This window comes from Asterias rubens, chromosome 13, assembly GCF_902459465.1.
Source record: "Asterias rubens chromosome 13, eAstRub1.3, whole genome shotgun sequence".
Classification (NCBI taxonomy): Eukaryota; Metazoa; Echinodermata; class Asteroidea; order Forcipulatida; family Asteriidae; genus Asterias; species Asterias rubens.
The window spans coordinates 2286425-2306896 of NC_047074.1; the positions used below are offsets into that span (position 1 = coordinate 2286425).

The 20472-nt window shown below is 39.5% G+C and overlaps 1 protein-coding gene across 1 annotated transcript in view; it reads right to left on the minus strand.

The window, feature by feature from the left end:
• LOC117298308 (dedicator of cytokinesis protein 9-like) overlaps positions 1-15936 on the minus strand; it is a 97873-nt gene extending 81937 nt beyond the window's left edge. Inside the window, exon 1 of the mRNA XM_033781484.1 lies at positions 15073-15936. Within this exon, the coding sequence (XP_033637375.1) occupies positions 15073-15114 (42 nt within the window). The 5' untranslated portion in view covers positions 15115-15936. The remainder of the gene's footprint in view (positions 1-15072) is intronic.
• Between the last annotated feature and the right edge of the window lie 4536 nt (positions 15937-20472).

The window sequence follows — 20472 nt, forward strand, 5'->3', positions numbered from 1 at the left end:
AAAGGCTTATAGTGCAAGGGACTTTGTGACTCAGTGAAATCGACAACTAAAATGTTACGTACTTGTCAGGAAATTGCATAGGGCATCATTACTGTAGTAAACGCTTCTCAGATAAAAAAATTTGGGCATAAAAAACTGAAATTGTTCTCAAAATGCTTTTTACTATTGAAAGCTGCTGTTATACACATAATGAATGTTTATGAGTGCAATGGTGCGAATATGTTCATGAGTTGAAAGATGGAATGTTCTATTCAACGAGGCGGAGCCGAGTTGAATGGAACATTCCAGCTTTCAACGAATGAACATATTCGCACCATTGCACGAATGAAAAACATTCATTATTTGTTTTATATAACATCCAAGTAGAACTTTGTCATTTTGATTGAAAGAAACAACTTTCAAAACAAACAATTTCAACTGTAGAAGCCGAATGCTAGTAATTTTACTATGCCTTCTTGCAGTAACACCTGCTGCGTTACCAAAGACACGCGCACGCAGTGATGTTTTTACTCAGCTTTTTCGTTTCATCCGAAAAGTACCATTGCACGCTGGCAGCGTGCCAGCGTGCAATGGTACTTTTCGGATGGAACGAAAAAGCACGGCGAGTGACTCAGCGTGCAATGGTACTTTTATTTGCTATCACGTGACGGACAATCCTCCAATCAAATGGCAAGGATCCGCTTGGGTGTTATATAAAGGCTTCTAACCAACGCTTTTTCATTGTCATTTATTTTAATAGTGATTACCAAACGTATACCTCCCCTTTAAGACAGATCAGAGTGAAAGGAATGAAAGTTTGACTTTGACGATGACTTTGAAGCACACACAGGATGATCTTGGGCTTGGACTAATGAGCCATTACGCCGCACGGAGCATCTGTTTTTCACATCTCAAAATATCAGGCATAATGCTGATGGCTGAGTTCTATTGGTACAACTCATATTGTTAAAGTTCAGTTGTGTACAAGTAGGCCGATATGTGTGTAGTTAGATTTGTGGTGAAATGTAGTACTAGGTATGTGCTTATGGGCTATGGCTTTACATATAATACAGTGTGTTCCATCCGAAGGACAAAGCAATTTAAAGGTCTAAGGACGCAAGTGTCAAGAAGGGGATTCGAACCCACTCTCTGCAGGTGATAGGCCTTTCTCAGACGTCTGAAAGCAGACAATTCTGTGGAAAAAAGGGTTGTTTCTTCTTTCACTATTTTTGTTTGTTTTTTGATACAGTCTGTTGGGGTACACCAAATGAGAACATTGGTCTTTGACAATGGGAGACTTTCTGGGACGATAGAGGGCAGCAGACTTACCGGGTAAATCCATTGTTCTCAGAATTATGCGCATGTTCAGAACTACGTAAACAATGGAAATTTACCCGGTATGTCTGCTGCTGCCTAGCGTTGGAAAATCTCCTAATACCAAAAGTATACCCTGCCTTTAAGCAGCTCCGAGAAATTGGGGCCAGACCTACATGTACATGCTAAGTAGCATCCTGTTGTGTTGTGGCTTCCTTTGGCCATAATTTTAATTTCACAACAGAAATTTACAGACAAGCACAGATGGGACTAATGCCAACCACTGGAGTTAGTTTTAATGAAATCACTCGGGGAAAGGAGGCGGGGGGGGGGGGGGGTTGATGTGATGATAAACAGATGCGGAAATATAAGATTTCGACATCGAGTCCAATCATTAATGGCTGATATACAGAGAGTGGAAATCAATCGTCATAAACGATTATAAAGTACATTCATTTGTCATATCAGACATTCATTCGTCATTACCATGGATAGATCAATCGTCGGCTGTTCATTAAATGTACAAAGTGTCTCTAAAATGGAAACCCAAGTAGCAAAATTCTATGTAGGCTAATCGTTCAAGACTATTCCACAATTTATGAAGAATCTTATCTTCAAGCAAAGAGCAAGGACACCGTACTTGAAAATACCCAAGGCGTTGAAAGCTGGTACTATGCTTCTCCCTGGTGCCCAACCTCCTGAAACTGATTATGCCCATCCTCCTGAAACTGATTACAATTAGAAATACTTAGGGAGACAGTGGATAAGACGAGTCTGTCGATAGCCTAGGTTAAGTAATCGGTACCCTGCAGCAATGGTACCCTGTAGCCAATGATACCCAAGAGCTAATGTACATTCGAGTCAAACGATGTGGTGAATAAATCCACAGTATACAGTCAACCCTCCTACTGTCTGACCATTCAATAAAATCCACTATGGTTTTGAATGATTAATGAACTATGTAGGCCAGCCTTCATAACTCTCCACAGAGTTTAAGCTTTTCCAATAGAAGTTGCCATTTGCAAAATGAAAATTACCCCCCATCTAAAAAATGAAATTCAGAACCTGTGTTACCATACAGAGCTTCGAAGAAGAAAAAAATAGGGTTGTGGAAGACATGGCTTAGTGTATGACTAATAAATACCCGGGGGGGGGGGGGAAGTCCTTTGACAGTCTTTCTAGGTACAGCAACTAATCTTGGAGGAAATCCACTCTTGACTGACAGTACATTGGATTAGTCAGCAGAGTTTGAACTTCAAACTTTGTCAACTTATGGGTTGCCTCGTTGGAATTCTCATCCCCTATACCACCCCCCACCCCTCGATTGAGGGATACAAGAAGGTAATAGGAATACAGGGAACTTCCAAGGATTTGTTACTGAACTGTGACAAGCCTCTCCTTGCACTGACGTCAAGCCATAGAGTTATATATATAAGAACTAGAGGGCGCACTGGTGATGTTTCTTGCACAAACGCAACGGGACCGCAAGGAGACATGCGCGCGCCATTCTGTACGCGCGTTGAATACGAAACACACGTTGGAGTTTGTGTTTATTGAAGTGAACGCTACGCGATGCTGTTTTTTCAACTTACAAAATGGCCGCACAAACACACGCTATGCGATGCTGTTTTGTCAACTTAGAAAATGGCCGCCAGCGCACATGCCGGGCCGCTTATAATGGCCAGTGCGCCCTCTAGCCCTCTACTATATAACTCTATGCGTCAAGCGCAGATTCAGTCTGCCCACTGTCTGCCATTTTAGTTATCACGTCAGGTACAATGTATATTGGGTCAAATGATCTGTGAAGGCAAAGATTTCTTCCAACAATTTGGCATAGCAAACTTATTTGGAAAGAATTTCTTTGGTACACACCGAATGCTAATTTAAGATTTTTTAGTAGCAATTGATATCCTACATTTTGTGTAGCATTTTGCTGAATATGTACTCACTGATGTACAGTATACATGTGGGTTACAATTTGTGATCAGATCAACGAATTGTACACGTACATGTACCCATGTGCGAGAAATCCTGTCATTTGCTCCCATGTGAGATTGAGGAAGTCTGTTGGAAATGAGTTCAAGGTTGATTGGATCAGTTGGGAAGATTATTACACCATTTCAGTTCTTGGAACATCCTGGTCGGTTGACAGCCAGTAGGGAATGAGTAAGAGTTGACCAAAAGGTCAATAGGTCAAAGGTCAAGAAAAGTTTGAATGCACATGTGCAAAACCAAAGAATCATGATTTATTTATTATTTTGTTAACCCACTAAAAACAAAAATTGAAGGTCCTAAAACAAAAACCATTTTTAAACATTGACAAAAAATCCCAAAACCATTACCATTTAAAATGTGATTTTTTAAAACCTTTTTATTTTATCCAGAGGTGTACAATGTCAAAATACCTTATATGATTATATTCCAAAGTCCCTTTTACAAATAATTTGCTCTGTTCCATTCCTCTTGTTGATACTCAACCCAGACCAGTAGTCTTTCAACCTACATGTAACAAATTTTGTACAAACATAACTACAAATTCTTCCCATGCTTAACTATGATTCCTAACTCCATGGCTTTACATACTGTGTACACTAGAGAGACCTCCACAATTGAACTCTCTTGAGCATGATCCTGAGGGGGGAAATGACAGGCCTGAGTAGTCAAGGTCATTCGCATGGAGCCTGCCAGAACTACACAGTCAAGTTCACTCCACAATGACAACTTTATCATCTAGAAGAAGATCAACATGTAGGAAGAGACAAATTATAGCCCCCTCTGTTGACTATATGCCGCCAGGTACCAAAGTGGTTTTCACATGGTCTGAACATCTAACGTCACAATTTGAGACTTGGGAACTACGCCAGATACCAGCCTTGAGCGGCTATCTGAAACCGTACAAACTTGCATTCATTTCACATGAAGATTCGCAGTTTTAGCTTTACTTTCGTAGCAATAGTGTGGAGTGTTATTTGCTCTTAAAGACATTGTACACATTTGGTAATTGTCAAAGACCAGTGTGTTCTCACTTGGTGTATCCCATCATAAGCATAAAATAACAAGCCTGTGAAAATTGTGGGCTCAATTGGTCATCAAAGTTGCGAGAAAATGATGAAAGAAAAACACCCTTGTTGGACGAATTTGTGTGCTTTCAGATAGGAATAAAAGACTTCTAGCTAGAAGTCTTTTAATATTTTAGTGAGAATATACCTCTTTCTCAAAAACTACGTTACTTCAGCTCTCCATTGCTTGTTACCAAGTAAGTTTAAAGTTAATATGTGCTTTGAGTAATTACCAAACCTGTACCTTCCCTTTTTTAACAATTGCTTCATCTGATAAGGCCTCTACTCACATACTGTATTTGGTGTTTTGTTCATTTCAAATATGATTATATAAGGATCCATAATTTATGGCATAGCTTTCTCCTGAATTTCACAGGTGTGTCTATTACTGGAGAGTGAATTCTATTGATTTAGGTCACAAAGAAATGTTCATTTATTATTGAGCTAAGAAAAGGAAAGTACATTGTACTCATTCATCAATAATGTGAACATTAATGTTTAAGAAGTCTCAACTCAAACCCGCCAGAATCCTTAAGGATCCTCTTTGCAGAAAAAAAGGATTCAGAAGGACTGGGGGCCAACGACCCAACTAAACATTTCTTTTCATTTTCAGGTATTTTTATCTTTTCCAAGTCCAAGCATGTTGTTGTTGTATTGTAACATACACGTATAGGATGATATTTGAGGATTAAGGTCACATGTCATGCATGTAGACAATAAGGCATTTCCACCTAGATCCCTGGAGTTATTGATTCAAAGGAGTTTTTGTGAACAATCCTCATAGCTGGAGAAGTAAATCAACAAACTTGATTTCCATTAAAAAAACAACAGCTTTTTTAAAGACATAAAAAGGTTAGAATTCAGCTACACCTCTCAAAATTCTCATCTCTGAACGCTGCAAGGCCACCAAATATTGATGAACTCAATAGATTGATATGATTGGGTTCTTTAAAAGAGTGTTTTCATCTATGACTCATCCAGCCAGCACATTAATCTAATATTTATGATGTCTGGAGACCGTCTTACAGTGCCGTCTACCGGGATGATCCATGATTACAATAATGTAGCAGACACCGGGTATGACTCAGACATGATTTTCAAATGATTGTTTATGTTGGGTTCCCTATTCACAAAGCAACCTTTTCTAATGACAATAAAGAGGTGCCAGACTGTTTTTCCCTGCAAGCCTCAGTTTAGATACTTAGGCCGTGTCCGAAACGGCGACTTCGGCTACAGCTACGGCTAGATCGCGCGCGTCTGCCTATCCTTCAACACTGACAGACGCGCTGATCTAGCCGTAGCTGTAGCCGAAGTCGCCAATTCGGACACGGCCTAAATGGGGCCATAATTGAAACCACGGCTTAGATAGTTTTGCTCTGGCTTAGGAACAAGTCAAAGTCCGATACTGAAAGTGTATGTTTTCTTAATTATTGGCTGAGCCAAATCTTCAGCCCAAGTCGAAGCCCCAGCCAGAGCCAGAAATGATGTTGGTGAAATAAAGTTTCAATCATTCAGACTCACACAACAAAAGTGTAGACACATTTTGTTTCGGCCGAAATTTGTGCGCGCGCATCAATTGCAATTCGGCACGTATCAGCTTAAAACGATTTTGCACTATCATTTGTCTCAAATCTTCTTAAAATTGCATTGTTTTGAGTTGTCAAAACATTTACGTGTATCCACATCAGATAATTCTAACTCTGGAGATTCCTGGATGCTATCAATCAAAGAGGAAGGAAAGCCACTTCCTGGTTTCTGACACAGCAATCCAGATCTGGAGGTCATTCTAAACTGTCAAAACGATCTTTTCACTGTGTGTACTCATTCAATGTACCGGTACACTTTATGTTCATACCTGAGCCAAATTTCATAATTCTGCTAACAAACACAGAGAATCGGCGCTTACTGAGCAGGGAATTCCGCGCTTACACAAGTACCTCAAGTGTATTTCAAGTTTTATCAGGGAGTTTTTGCTTGTGCGCGTGCCTACTCCATGTTGCATTCTTCGCTCACACAGCTAGCGCAGAAATTCAGCTTTTGCACAGAAAGCGAAGAATGGTGATCGTAACACAGTAAGCAGACCCACGAAAGTTTGCCTTGTACAAAAAGTAGTTAAATTACTTTTTGGTTGACAAAAAAATTCTAGTATCAACTTCATTATAATCAGTTGGCGTTCAGACTAAAACAAAACAATGATTCTTGTTATCCTTATTAATCCTGTTAAATGATACAGTTAAAGGCTGATAACCCTGCTGCATTTACCAGCAAGGAATCAAAGAATGTGATCAGGATGTGATCTTCACCTCCAGAAGACACTGATCAACATTGATGTCCTGACTACAGGTGGACAGGATTTATGCGACCCTTAAAGGCACCTGGACACCTTTTGGTAATATTGTCAAAGACCAGTATTCTCACTTGGTGTATCCTGTGCATAAAATAACAAATCTGTGAAAATTTTTACTCAATTGGTCATCGAAGTTGCAAGAGAAAATGATGAAAGAAAAAACACCCTTTTTGCACAGTGCTTTCAGATGCCTAAAAAGAGCTTCAGGCCTGAAGTCTTTTATTATTTTGAGTGAGAAATTACATCTTTCTCAAAAACTCAGTACTTCAGAGGGAGCCGTTTCTTACAATGTTTTATACAATCAACAGCTCTCCATTGCACGTTAACAAGTAAGTTTTAATGCTTACAATTATTTTGAGTAAACTACCAATAGTGTCCAGTGCATTTAAAGGGAAGGTATAGGTTTAGTATTCACTCTGAAAATGGCAATAAAAAAAAAATGGTTAGAAGTCTACAGCAGCATTTGATTATAAAGCATTTCAAGAAACATTTTACTTCAAATTAATTTGGTTACACTGAATATTCCTACATGTATTATGGAATGTTCTTTCTGCGTGGAAATATTTTATCCGGATTTCTCCGGCTCATTTTCACCTGCATGTGCAGTACAAAATTATTGACATGGATGTGATTTATACGACCCTTTAATGAACTGCCTACATGTCAGGTGGCACGTACAGTGATGAAATGGGGACGAAATTGTAGCATTGACGCAATGTATTTATAATGTACTGTATGTGACACAATGTGTTTATGTGACACGAAACAAAACTACGCAACTTATCATTCAGAATCACTGCAAGTTTAACTCATATCCCTGAGAACTTAGACCCAAAAATGAAACTTTACGTATTTGTGTTATATTTTATAAAGTATTCTTCAAGCAAAAAAGGTAAATTTCTTCAACAAAACTATGTTTTTGAAGAACTTTGGGATTTAAAAAAATGGGCAAATTCAACCACTGTCGAGAGATTGTAAATTACCAAGAGATGGTTAAGAGCAACAAACTCAAGTTGTGGTGTTCGAGGGTGTGGGTTTGAGACCCAGTCTTGACACTTGTGTCCTTGAAAGCCTTAACCATTATTGCCTCACCTTTGGATGGGACGTAAAACAATAGGTCCCGTGTATTTTTATCAACATACGGAAAAGACACTTATTATCGCTAAGACATGGGGTTAGCCTGCGTACTTTATGTATGTCTGACAGTGTGTAAATCTTCAATCATTTGAAGGCACATCTCAAAAAAGGAAGAAGGAGGGACAAGATCAACAATAATGTTGACAGTAATTGGTCATTATCATTCGGGAAAATGACATATATGTACACAATTACAAAATGATTTAAATCTATTTGACTGCAGATCCTTGCTAAAATTGTTTGACCAATGACCAATAATCATGGTCATAGAGTGGTGTACAAAATGTACGTGTTTGTGTAATTACCTTAATTTGCAGCATGCCTCCCATAATGAAAAGCCAGAGGGAGGGTGAGTACAACATACAGTGAGATTCATATTTCATACTGGGCTGTAACCCCACACCAGTCTCGATCTTATTACACCTTCTCAGGCAATGCATGACACAGGGGACCAGACCTAACGATGCGTACTATCCTTCCCTTGATGGGGTGCACTGACCATTGCGTGGAACCCTGGGGTGGACAGACAATATCCCATTCACCCAGCAGGAGTAAATACTTCAAAAGTAGGTTCGGTTTCACAAGTAGAACATATTGCTCAATAATTTTCCGCTCAGCGTCAATGAGCAAGATACCAGTCTTGTGACATGAGCCTCATTGCATAAAGTCTGTGTAGGCACAAAAACTTACTGATTACAAAAAAACTTATTGCTTAATCAAAATTAGGTTACCATCCTGTGAGCAACCATTGCTGCGACTGATACCCCAGATCATTTCTTGCTTGGCCAAGAAATTTGCTCAGCACAAATTTCTGCTTTACAGCTTAATGAAATGGGATTTTAGGCAGATAAACTTTTTCTGGTGAGCATCATTTTGATGTGCTTAGCAGAGAGGACAAGGCCTTTTCAGTTTACAACGACCACAATTTCATTGAAAATTCATAAAGTCTATGGGAAACTCTTAAAGGAGCACAAAGGCCAAGACCAGGGGCAACATAGGCCATTTCCTATTTCCCATTTCCCATTTCCTTTTAAGTGCACACAGGGAAAACAATTTTAATTTTCATTCATTTCATTTCATTTCATTTTCACTTTTTTCAATGTTCACTTTTTACTTGTAATCTGTGATTAAATTAATAAATTGAATTGAATTGAATTGAATTGAATTGAATTGAATTGAATTGAATTGAATTGAATTGAATTGAATTGAATTGAATTGAATTGAATTGAATTGAATTGATTGGAATTGAATTGAATTGAATGGAATTGAATTGAATGGAATTGAATTCCTCTGTGTCCTTAGTGTGATTCCTGGCCTGCAAAATTGCCTGTAAAAATAGTTACACACCTACATTGTATGTTTGGACAGACACCCCTATCCCCCTAAACCCTTATTGTATTTTCCTAACCCTAACCTTAACCCTAACCCAAACCCTAACCATAACCCTAACCCCAAACCCTACCATATAAATCACAAGGTGTTTTTTTTTAAACATACAAAGTAGGGTTGTCGGAGCATTAAGGACCTTACTAAGGATGTCGGAATATAGAGCAGTCACCTTAAAAGTCGTCTGGTTGTGTGACAATTAATTTAAGCAATTTAATTGCCTGACATTCTGACCCGTAGCAGAATCTTTCTGGAAGGCTAAATGACAACACAACAACAATTCATTTTAGTTACATCAGGGAACTCACATCATTCCCCCCACCTCCCCCCCATAAAGTGAAGTTGATAGAAAAATATTTCTTGGGAATGAAATGGGTCTGTAGTTTCACTTTTTTTCATGGTCACTTCTCCAATTTCATTTTGGGGAAAAACCAAACCTGTGTGGTCTGCTCATAAAAACAGATGGCAGGAACAAAGGAGGCCAGTGTTTGTAACTCACAATGTGAATGGTGTGTGTGTGTTCTACTTGAAGTGTTAAGATCTCATCTCGATGTTTATTACCAAGGCCAAGGTCACAACTGTTAAGAAGGCACACAGCAAATGCGTTTGTAATATTCCAACAGCAGATCAAATTAATCAATTCAGGAAACTGTGGGGGACACAAGGTCTGGGCTCGTCAAGGGGTAACGGATCGCTAAGCACTAATTAGCAGCCTGGTATGCGGGATGCCTTCTTAATGAGTTTAGATGGTGTCCATTACTTCAATCATTCATAATTTCAAGTGTACCACCGAGTTAAGAACAATAGGGACTTTTCGTTTTCGACGATGGATGGTTCTGCGACGGTTGTTCAGCTAAACGTTGTCGTTTTCAGCACAACGAAGACTCATCCCATGTACAGTCGTAGAAATTGAGGGACGACCGTCCTCAAAGCTGACGCATGCGTAGATGACGCCAAATGTCATCTTTGCCGTCGCAGAACCATCCGTCGTCGAAAACGAAAAGTCCCTAATATCAGGCCTTGAGACCATCAGAACTAAACTTCACACATGTTTCTCAAAAGTGAAATTGAAAAGTGAAATTTTTAAAATCCGACTGTTCCGGTCTTTTATATAATGTGATGATTCATATCAACAAACTATAGGATGGGTTTGGCGCATTGTTATTTTTGTTCCGTAATCAGCAGATAAAAGTCCAATCCTAAAAGTTCATACCCTGCTGTGAATAAACTTGTGTTTGTTTTGCTTTGCATAAATCATGTTGAAATCCTTAATTTTAAGGAGTGCTACTTTGTACACTCATCCGACAAGATTATAACCCTGAGAGACCAGGCAGTTTGGCTGAAGTGTGGCTCAAACCCCCCCATTTCCTCATCTCTTACTGTATACATGTACATCACTCCACAAAAGATATCATTTTTTTATCAGAAGGAACACCGCCTACAAACCAAAATACACACATTGTTGTCAACCACCCCTTTAAAACCATCTTAAAAGTGAAGAAAAGAAATGTCTTTGAAGAAGTTCAAGGTGCTAAGAATCGCAGATTAATTGGATATTTGAATGACACGGAGGTTCTGTAATCAAAAGAGAAGTTAGTGACGTAAAACATTGGGACTTCACAGGATGTCGTTTAATGAAACTCGCACCTACGACGGTTAGGAAAACGCCGTAGAGGAACTCACACCCCAGCGTCGAGGAAAGATTAATGGCTACGAGGAGATCGCAGATGGGTACATGTGGAGGACAGATTGGCCGGGAAAATATTCCAATCATCTGAAAATTATAAACACTCACGGTATGGTATGTCGCCTGGGACCTGGTCAGTTTTTTTGATGGAATAACACTTAGCGTTACTATGTTTGTAAGGACTGAATGAAGAATGCGGGACGAACAAATTCCTTGGATAACATTTGAGATTCAGTTTCATAAGAAAAGGATAAATGTAGCTAGGATTGCATTAGAGGTGCATCTTGCAATCAGGGAGATTTTGAACATCAATCTGTTTTTCACAGAACTCGGGAAAGTACCCAGGTACTGAGAAATACACATCGTTGTAAGGGTAAAAACAAATTAAACTCTTTTTCCCGAATTTAGAGTTACAAAACATCTATTAAATTGTTCCGTAACTGCTGCTAAAACTTAGGATTTAAACTGCCTCTAGCCACCGGGCTAGCTAAATGGTCTAGGGGTAGGACATCTGCAATGCAAATTGCTTGTGGATATTACTTTGCAACTCTATGAAATTCAGCCCTGGTCTTTTACTTTTACCAATGCTGGTCTCCAGCTTTGAAGTTGAGAAAATAAGCATTTTGCATAAGAAAAACCATTGATAAAAATTATATGATCAAAATTGCCAGTTTTGATAGCCACTCATCTGAAAAACCCTGACAAAAACATCAGCAGTTATTGTTATCATAATTTTCATTAAAAAAATGGGCGAACACCTATTCAAATTTGATAAACATCTTATTGCGCAAACACAATACTTTTACTTTTACACGACCACTTCTTTCCGTGGTGGGGTACACAAGACTACGCCTTGATTATTTTTTCATAATTAACGACCCGCGTACTGCATAACAGCCCAAGAAATTGATTATCTAGAGGCCTTGTCCCCAGAACCTTAAGACTTGGTGAACCCGGGACGAGGCAATGCCAGGCAGTTATTGTGGAAATTAAATCAGGGGTGTATTCAACGCAATTACAGTAGAAGGTCATGTGAGAATAGCGCTTGTACTTTTTTTCTGTTGAGGATGGAGGCATTATTTAAAGGGGTATGTTAATCGATGTTAATTTGATTTTTTTGCTGGGGATCAGTTAGTTGAAGTTAATACCGAGTACTGGTGTTATTGCTATCATATCCTTTCCGGTAATGAAACCAAGAAGGTCCTCGAAAGTGCACTGTGACCCTACATGCCTGAAGATGGTGAGAAGATGTTAAAAGAAACCTCAGTTTTAGACCATAGATAATAACAAATAGCGCATTTCACAATAACCGTATCAATGCCCTTTACATTAGTGCCCTGGTCATAGGGCCAATTACATCCCTTGTTAATGTTTCTCAGCTCCCTGGGGAGTATTCAGCCCTGAGCTGCCTATAAGGCTCTTGTGGCTTTTCCATACACAATATCAACCTCTACCCTCGCAGGTACCCATTTATACCCCTGGGTGAAGAGAAGCAATTATAGGAAAGTATCTTGCTCAAGGACACAAGTGTCACGACCGGGATTCGAACCCACACTCCGGTGACTGCATGCACCAGAACTTGAATTCGATGCTCTTAACCACTCGGCCATGACACTCTACAGTGGGTAGGAGGGAAAACCCAGGACTAACGTAGGAACATACAGGCTTTGAAATAACCCACGGCACCCACAGCAATCACCATGGTGCCCTGTGCTTTTGCTCTGGTGCCCCTTTGACAAGTTCCAAAACAACCTTACATTTTCCTCATAGAAATGCCCCTTACCAGAGAGAAACTGCTGTTCCCCTTCAAGACTAAAGTTCAAGGCCTGGACAGAAAACCCAATCAAAAATCGTCAAATGTAATCATATTTAGAATTTCATTCTTAGGGCTTTTAGATCGATATTTTTGGAAATCAATGGGAGTTTTTTGGGGCGCTTGGTGGCAGCAGACTTACCAGGTAAAATCCATTGTAAGAACTACAAAAACAATGGAAATTTACCTGTAAAGTCTGCTGACACCTAGCGTTCCAAAGTCTCCCATTAAAAGTAATTTTGAGACAAGCTTGAAACATCAGAGTTGAAACATCAGAAACCCAGTTAGAATTCTCGCTTCCAGCTGGCTAGTTCAGTTTTGGAAAGCCTCCCTACATGTACTATGTGAATAACACACCAAATATTGTCCGACTTGTCAGCAAGACCTTCACTGTCTATCCCCTTTAACTTCCGATTTCCAAACATCGGCGAAGACGAACACGGAATTAGCTTTCCACATGCCAACATCTTCCACAGCGGCTCATTTAAATGCAGTCGGTCTTGTTGGTCTTAATTCCTCATAAATGATGTCATGTTCAATTGCGCTGACCTAATGAAGTAGGCCATGCAAGGTTTAATCAGACTCCGTTTTTACGGCTGTCAGATGTTCGTCATCAACAAAAAAAGAGCAACCCCAAATCCACTTACGGTGCTTTGATTTATTTGCGCTTTTATGTTGACAAATCAGATTTGTGAGTTCGGAAATAAGATTGGTTTCGCATCACACGTGAAACTATCTTCCCAATGTACTGTTTCTGTTTGTAAAAAGAGTGACGCTACTGTCAGTTATGCTTGGCTCAAATTTACATTTGGGGGATGAAAACTTATATATTTTTCCATAACCACATTAACTTCAAAATGAAATGATTCTCAAAAACCTTGTTCTAGAGAAAGCTGAGCCTGTACGTACTTCTAACCAACAAGTTTTTATTGACTTTCTTACCTTCCCTTTAAAGACAAAGAGTTCCAGGAAATTTCATACAATGTAGAAGAGTGAAAAATCACGTTTCAACTTTTTGAAAAATGTATGTCTTGTTTAACAATTAACTTCTCTTGTGCAACTGAACTTTCTGTTTTGGACGCAGTAAACATGGCTGCCTCCAAGTTGCCCCAAACTGCCACATAAGACAAGGCCCTTACACTACAATACAGTACATGTACAGAAGGCATCGCAGCCATTCTACTTTAATCCAAGACTTTGGATTTTTAATTTTAAAACTTCAAATCACACTGAGGCCTGGAATTTCATCTTTGAGAGGGCAAGGCCATATTTTCATTTTGCAAAAGGCACTTCCTTGAAGGGGCACCGAGGCCAAAAGCAGGGCAACAGAACTTCATTTTTGAGAGGGCAAGGCCGTTCTAATTTTGCAAAGCACTTCCATTGGATCTAAAGTATAAAAGAAATGTTTGAAGGGGCACCAAGGCTAAGAGCAGGGCAACAGAGGACATGGCGATTGTAGCCTCCATGGCCTCCACGTATTTTCAGACCTGACACTGTGTCAGATCAAACTAATTTGAAGCGTTTCCCCCCCCCTCCCATTTTTTAATATTTTTACCCCATGTCAGAAATTTGACCTTTTATCTCTTCATACAAAATACTGGAAAACATTTTGTTATTCACGATTCCATAATTTAAAACAAGATTGTAACGCACAAATTATGCACATACATGTAATTTTAAAGCACCTTGGGAGGTTATGATTATCATGGTCACTAATTCCTCACTAAGTCATAAACGATCAATAAACTTCTTCTACGTATGTACAAAGTACATGTACTTTTCCGATCCCATACAGGGCTTGAATATTACGCTTGAGCAGGTTAAGTGATAGGTTTAGTATCAGGCCAGTAAACTCATGACTGGACAAGTCTAGTGTTCATGTTTTATCAATTGAATAACATTACTTCACTGTGTTGGCTTTTTGAGTTTTATAAGCTACCTTTGAATGTTGTCTACCAAGTGGACTTGACCCATTCTGACAGAGATTATCCTCTCTAATGTCTTTAATAACTTGTTCAAATCGCATTTGGTATCGCATTTTGATTCAGTGCTCTGTTTCACAAAACACTCATGTTTTGTCTTAAGATGAGTAATCGTGACAACACATAACACTTTGCTTAGCAATAAAGATTGAATCACTTCTCTAGATGATTCTTAAGCTGTTTGTGAAATAAAAACCTGGACTTGTAAAACAAAATCTAATCCAGCAGACATTTTTAAACAACAAGCCCTATAGCCTAGTGCATTTTTCCCCCAAGATTCGAGCCCTACCATTACCCATAAAACACCACCCTAAGGATACAAAATTAAACCCCAAATTAACTTGAAACAAATAAAAAGATCTTCTTACATGGATGAGCATATCCACGGTGTCCAAAGCTTCACTTTCCATCCCGTACGAAACCGAAACTCCGAGACGACGAAAAGTAACCAATAGCCAATGTCTCCAACTCCAAGATCCTTTAAATACCTCTTCAGGAGGAGTGTGTTATTTCAGCAGAACATCTGAGGAAAAATCTCGAGTTGAGATAGATCCAGTTTTTTATTGAGATGGGGGACTAATGCCAGTAATAATATCACTGGATACAGTGCCACAGCGTTTCCTGCAAGCCCACAGTTCATCTGACACTGTTAATGAGGCCGGTATGTATTTCAACGAGTCGGCCGTGTAGGGGATCGAGGGCCGTTGGAGGAGACCGGAGAGAGCTGATGAAGATGATGATGACAAATTACTTGAAGGATGCTCGTGAGATAAACACAGAGCGAGAATACTGGCTCGAGTAGGATATTTCTGAATCAAAATACTTAATATTATTATGATCCACGTCAGTTACCGTAACTTGATGTTTTCAAAGACGTTTCCGCAGAAGAAACAAAAATCATCACAAAGTGTACATTCTTAATGGGTTCGCCTCAAATGATGAAACCTTCAACTGTAGTGTACAAATTGTATGCAGATATATCCAAAGAGTTTGTATATTAACAAAATGTACAAAAGACTCCAACTGGAAGAACGTTTCTCAAACTGTGTGGGAATACTGGCTCATGTACATTAGAGAATGCTTCCTTCGTATGAATCAAAAATACTTATTATGATTCACGTCAGTAGTTTGATGGCTGCACAGGCGTTTACTTTCCAATAGAAGAAACCATCAAAGTGTATAATGGATCCCTTCAAAGGAGGAAACCTTCAACTGTAGTGTAGGCATCCAAACATACATAACAAATGCACAAAAGTCTCCAGCTGGTTGAAGGTTTCTCAGAAATTTAGTTCCTCAGTTTTACAGATCGCGATGGTATCCATAAAATGACAAACGTCCAACTACTGAGTCAGGAGAATGGCACATAAAATTTCAAAAGAAAATTTGTCAGTCACAAGTGAAATCCAAGAATCGCTCCACTGTAGTAAATCACCAACAAACAATGATTTATAAGATTCCTACATGTACTTCCCCACCATCGAAGTCCATCCAGCAAGATTTCATAAAATTATTTCCGCTTAGTTGGTTCTGGGTTCGAACCCCGCCAAAACAAGTACTCCCATCAGACACATGAAAAGAACACCATACAACTTCTCAAAGGTATCATCCGGCAAGATTTCATCAAACTATAAGTTTAGTTGGTTCTGAGTTTGAATCCCACCAACACAAATACTCCCATCAGAAACATACAAAAAACACTATAAAAGTCCTCAGTCCTCAGTCCTCAGTCCCAAAAGAGTAACGTTTTGACAACTGCTCAAATCTCCGTCAAAATTTGCTTCCCCAAAGAGCCTCAGAGCGGGCATCATCTCTCCAGTCTAGACGGTTAGAACAACATAGTGCATGTAGAGAGAGGGCATCAGTTAGCATGCAGACACTCCAAGCAGAAAACCAAGCACTTCAATTAGTAATAGTACAGCACCATCCTCACTCCTTCCATCAGAATATCATCCCTACTCTTGTCGCCGTGCAAACCCACACCAGAAATTTATCTCAGGGCTACATGGAACAACCCCCTTTTTTTTACGTCAATGGATAGGGTTCGGTGTTCCGTCATCAGAGACCAAAAATTATCTGTATCACTGCTCTGTGTGTGTGGTGTTTGTGAGAAGAGCTGGTTGGATTCATGGGAAGGAATACCTCTCTGGAGGTGCGGCGCGTCAATATTATGTTTACTCGACTGTTCCATGGATTTTTTTTTTTTTTTTTTTTTTTTTTTACGAATGCCGCCTTAGGGATCTGTCTGTATTTGCATCATGCTTATTAATAGCGCCATCGTTGCTTCGGGGAAGACTTGGTATTTTTTTTTAAAGCGTATTCGCTTATGGTTCGTGTAGTGCTTAGGAATGTAAATTGCTACACTGAAAATTAAATTGATTTCTATTATTGTTATGCATTAACTATGTATTATTGCATCTTTTACGGTAATGAAATTGAGGAGGCGTTAGAAGTGCGCTGCACTTGTGACACGTAGGACGGAAGATGGCAGTGATAAAAGAGACATCACAATTCTACATGAATTACATACACTATAGATGTGGGAGGGAAAACCAGACATTTTATTTATTGTTGGAGCGTGCAATACACACAGGCGCCATTCCAGCAAGCAAACGTTTTGTTATTCATTGAGCAATGGTCATAGTCAACACTGATCTATTTTTGCAGCGAAGGAGTTGCTTGCTAAAAGCGCAAGTCCCCAACTTCCTTATCATTTTAAAAGAAAAACCCACACAGTGGAATACCCATGCAATCATGTACAGTGTCGGGACTAAAAACCCAATCCACAAGCTAAATTCTGACCTGACATTGGATTCGAACCAGGGTCCACACAAATGATAGGTAAGGGGGAAAAGGTCATCCAACCTGGGCCTAATTTCATAGAGTTGCTTTTGCCAAAAGAAAATTGTGCTTACCAGAACCAGGTTACCAGCCTGTGTGTGGTACCCTGCACATTTTTGCTTAGCACAAAAATGTTAAGCGAAAACAGTCTGCTTTTAAAGCAGTTTGAAATTGAGCCCTGGAATTTGAGATTAAAGCAGCAGGATTACATGCATAAAATGAACATTATGCACACAGACTGATTGCAGGATACAGGCTGCTTACAAGATATTTCAACACAAAGCAGACTGTTCCTTTAATTGCATACACCTTGTAAAGTACGTCCGACCCCTCACAGAGCGACTTCATGAAGAAAAAAAACTCTGATAAAGTTCATGTTATTCCAGCGATTTTAACTCCTCATTTTAACACAATGGCGACACCGTTAATTTATGCCCTCCGTAACCTCATAAATAATACAGTGTGATGTTAAATTTATGCTAGACGAATGGGCGGCACGTCAAGTTTAAGGGCAAGTGCCTACATTAACGAGTCCTTGGATAAACAATTTATTCTTAGAGGCTCACTCATTAATATTTTGAACATCATTCTGAACCCAGTCTACACATCTTGCCCCAAGATATGACATCATTCCTAGAGGGTTTGTGAAAAGGTCTGTTGAACTCAATAAACTTTTGACCTTGACCCCATTGGTTGGTCTTAACTCACTAGTCAACTTTGACCCCATCATTTTGTCTTAGCAAACGTTCAACTGTAACCCCATTGGTTGATCTTTACAAACTTTAAACTATGACCCTATTGGTTGGTCTCTTAAAATGTAGCATACCTTTGAGATATCGCCGAAACACTGGAGCGAATAAAATTCACGCAAGTAGAATAATCCCATACGGAATACAAAATCAGTCTGAAAAAAGGTTACCGAAAGAAACGCTTCTCAGATTAAAATTTGAAGCAAAAAAACTTATATCTTTTTACAAACCACATGTGACATACTTCAAAGTGAAATGTTTCTCAAAATGTTTACTATCGAAAGCTGATGTAGTCTTCTAAATAGTTTGTATTGCCATTAATTTTAAGATTGCTTACCAAATGTAAAACTTCCCTCAAATATATTCAGAACTTGAATGATTCTAAGGACATTAAAACAAAATTGGAATCCAAACTATTCACCGTCCACACAAAATTTAACACTGGGTCAATATTGAATGTGAGCCGAGGTGAAACGCACCTTGGCAAACAGTGCTGATGCGCTAAGTGAGACAGTACACAATTTGGAGCTATAAAATTATATATAGCTTTGCATGCATGGCCGGTCACTACTGGGCGTTTGATAATGAACATGGTACGTGCAGTAGCGGCACTTTATGAGATAGGAACTAGCGGTTATACTGTATACAGTTGACTCTTGTTGTAACAAGATCGCTGGGAATGGCCAACTTAACAGTCTGAGCATTGTTACAAGAGCAGTCCTCAAAATAACCAACTGCACCCACAGTAACTGCCAGGGTGCCCTGTGCTTTTGCGGTGGTGCCCTTTGCAAAGTTTTAATACACATCCTCATAGAAATGCCCATTACGTACATGTACCAGAGGAAAATTGCAGTGCCCCATTCAAGGCCTGCAAGAGGACAGAAAAACAGAAAACCAAACAACGAAACACGACGTGGCAGAAATGAGATTGAGGACTTTAGAATTTACTCTTTATATGACAGTGAGCCTTAAAAACACAGGTTGTCTGCAGGTCATGAAGAGGGCAAGGCCATTTTAATTTTGCAAAGGTCACTTAAATTGTTTAATGTCTATGGGAGACTTTTGAAGGAGCACCAAGGGCAAAGGCCGGTTTGTAGTCGGTCGTCGCGCAATGGGCGGGCATGGAAATCTTGACGCGCGTTAAAAAAATACACAGTTCTTAGGCCTCAGCGATGACTATAAACTGTGTCGTGCCTCAACATTTCCATCGCGCAACCATCGCGCGACCAACTATAAACCGGCCCTAACACCAGGGCAACAGAGGCCACGGCCTACATCCGTCTACTATGCACCAGAGAACGTGATCGATGGTTAGGCCTTGAACTTTGAACTTTGCTCTTCAAGGGGCACAACAATTTTCCTCGGGCAAAGGGCATGGGGAAAATGTAAGATTGTATTGGAACCTTGCAGAGGGCACCACGGCAAAAACACAATGCACCATGGCAATTGCTGTGGGTGCAGTGTAAATTATTTTTGAGGCCTGCATGGGAGAGCATGACCAAAGGTGATTTTACTGGATGGGAGTTTATGCGTTAATAAAATGTGATCTTAGGGCACCAAGGCAATTGCTGTGGGTGCAGTGTTATTATTTTCGAGGCCTGCTTGGGAGAACGTCTTAAATGATCGATGGTGACTTTACTGGATGGGAGTTTGTGATAATGATTATGAATACGTTGTGATGCTTGAGCGGGCATTATAATGGATAGGAGCTTTTAGTAATGAACCTGTGTAAAACTGACAGGTGTACACATGAATGAACAGACACTGCTGAGATTCGTATGAGACACATCCAAGGGTCTTTCTGAAGAGTGCAATGCCTCCAAACACAAAATTATACACTGCACACTACAGAGTTTTCTGTACAGTATTTTTCGAAACTCTAGGCAATCTGCCACACAAATTTGAAGTTTCGTTATATATTGTATCATAAATATTTCATACTACACGTACGTATGTCACCACTGGATAAAATTAGTTTCACTGATGAATGTTTGATACCTTTTTCATTACACATCTTCATCAACGTGCGCTTCGATGTTTGGAAACGTTATTAAATTATTGTTAAACCCTCCTAATACGTACCTATGTCACATCTGCCAATTCAATATCATCCACTGTGCTTTTGAATGACATAAAACATACATCCCTGTGTACAAACCATGACAGAGTCATGAGAGAGGT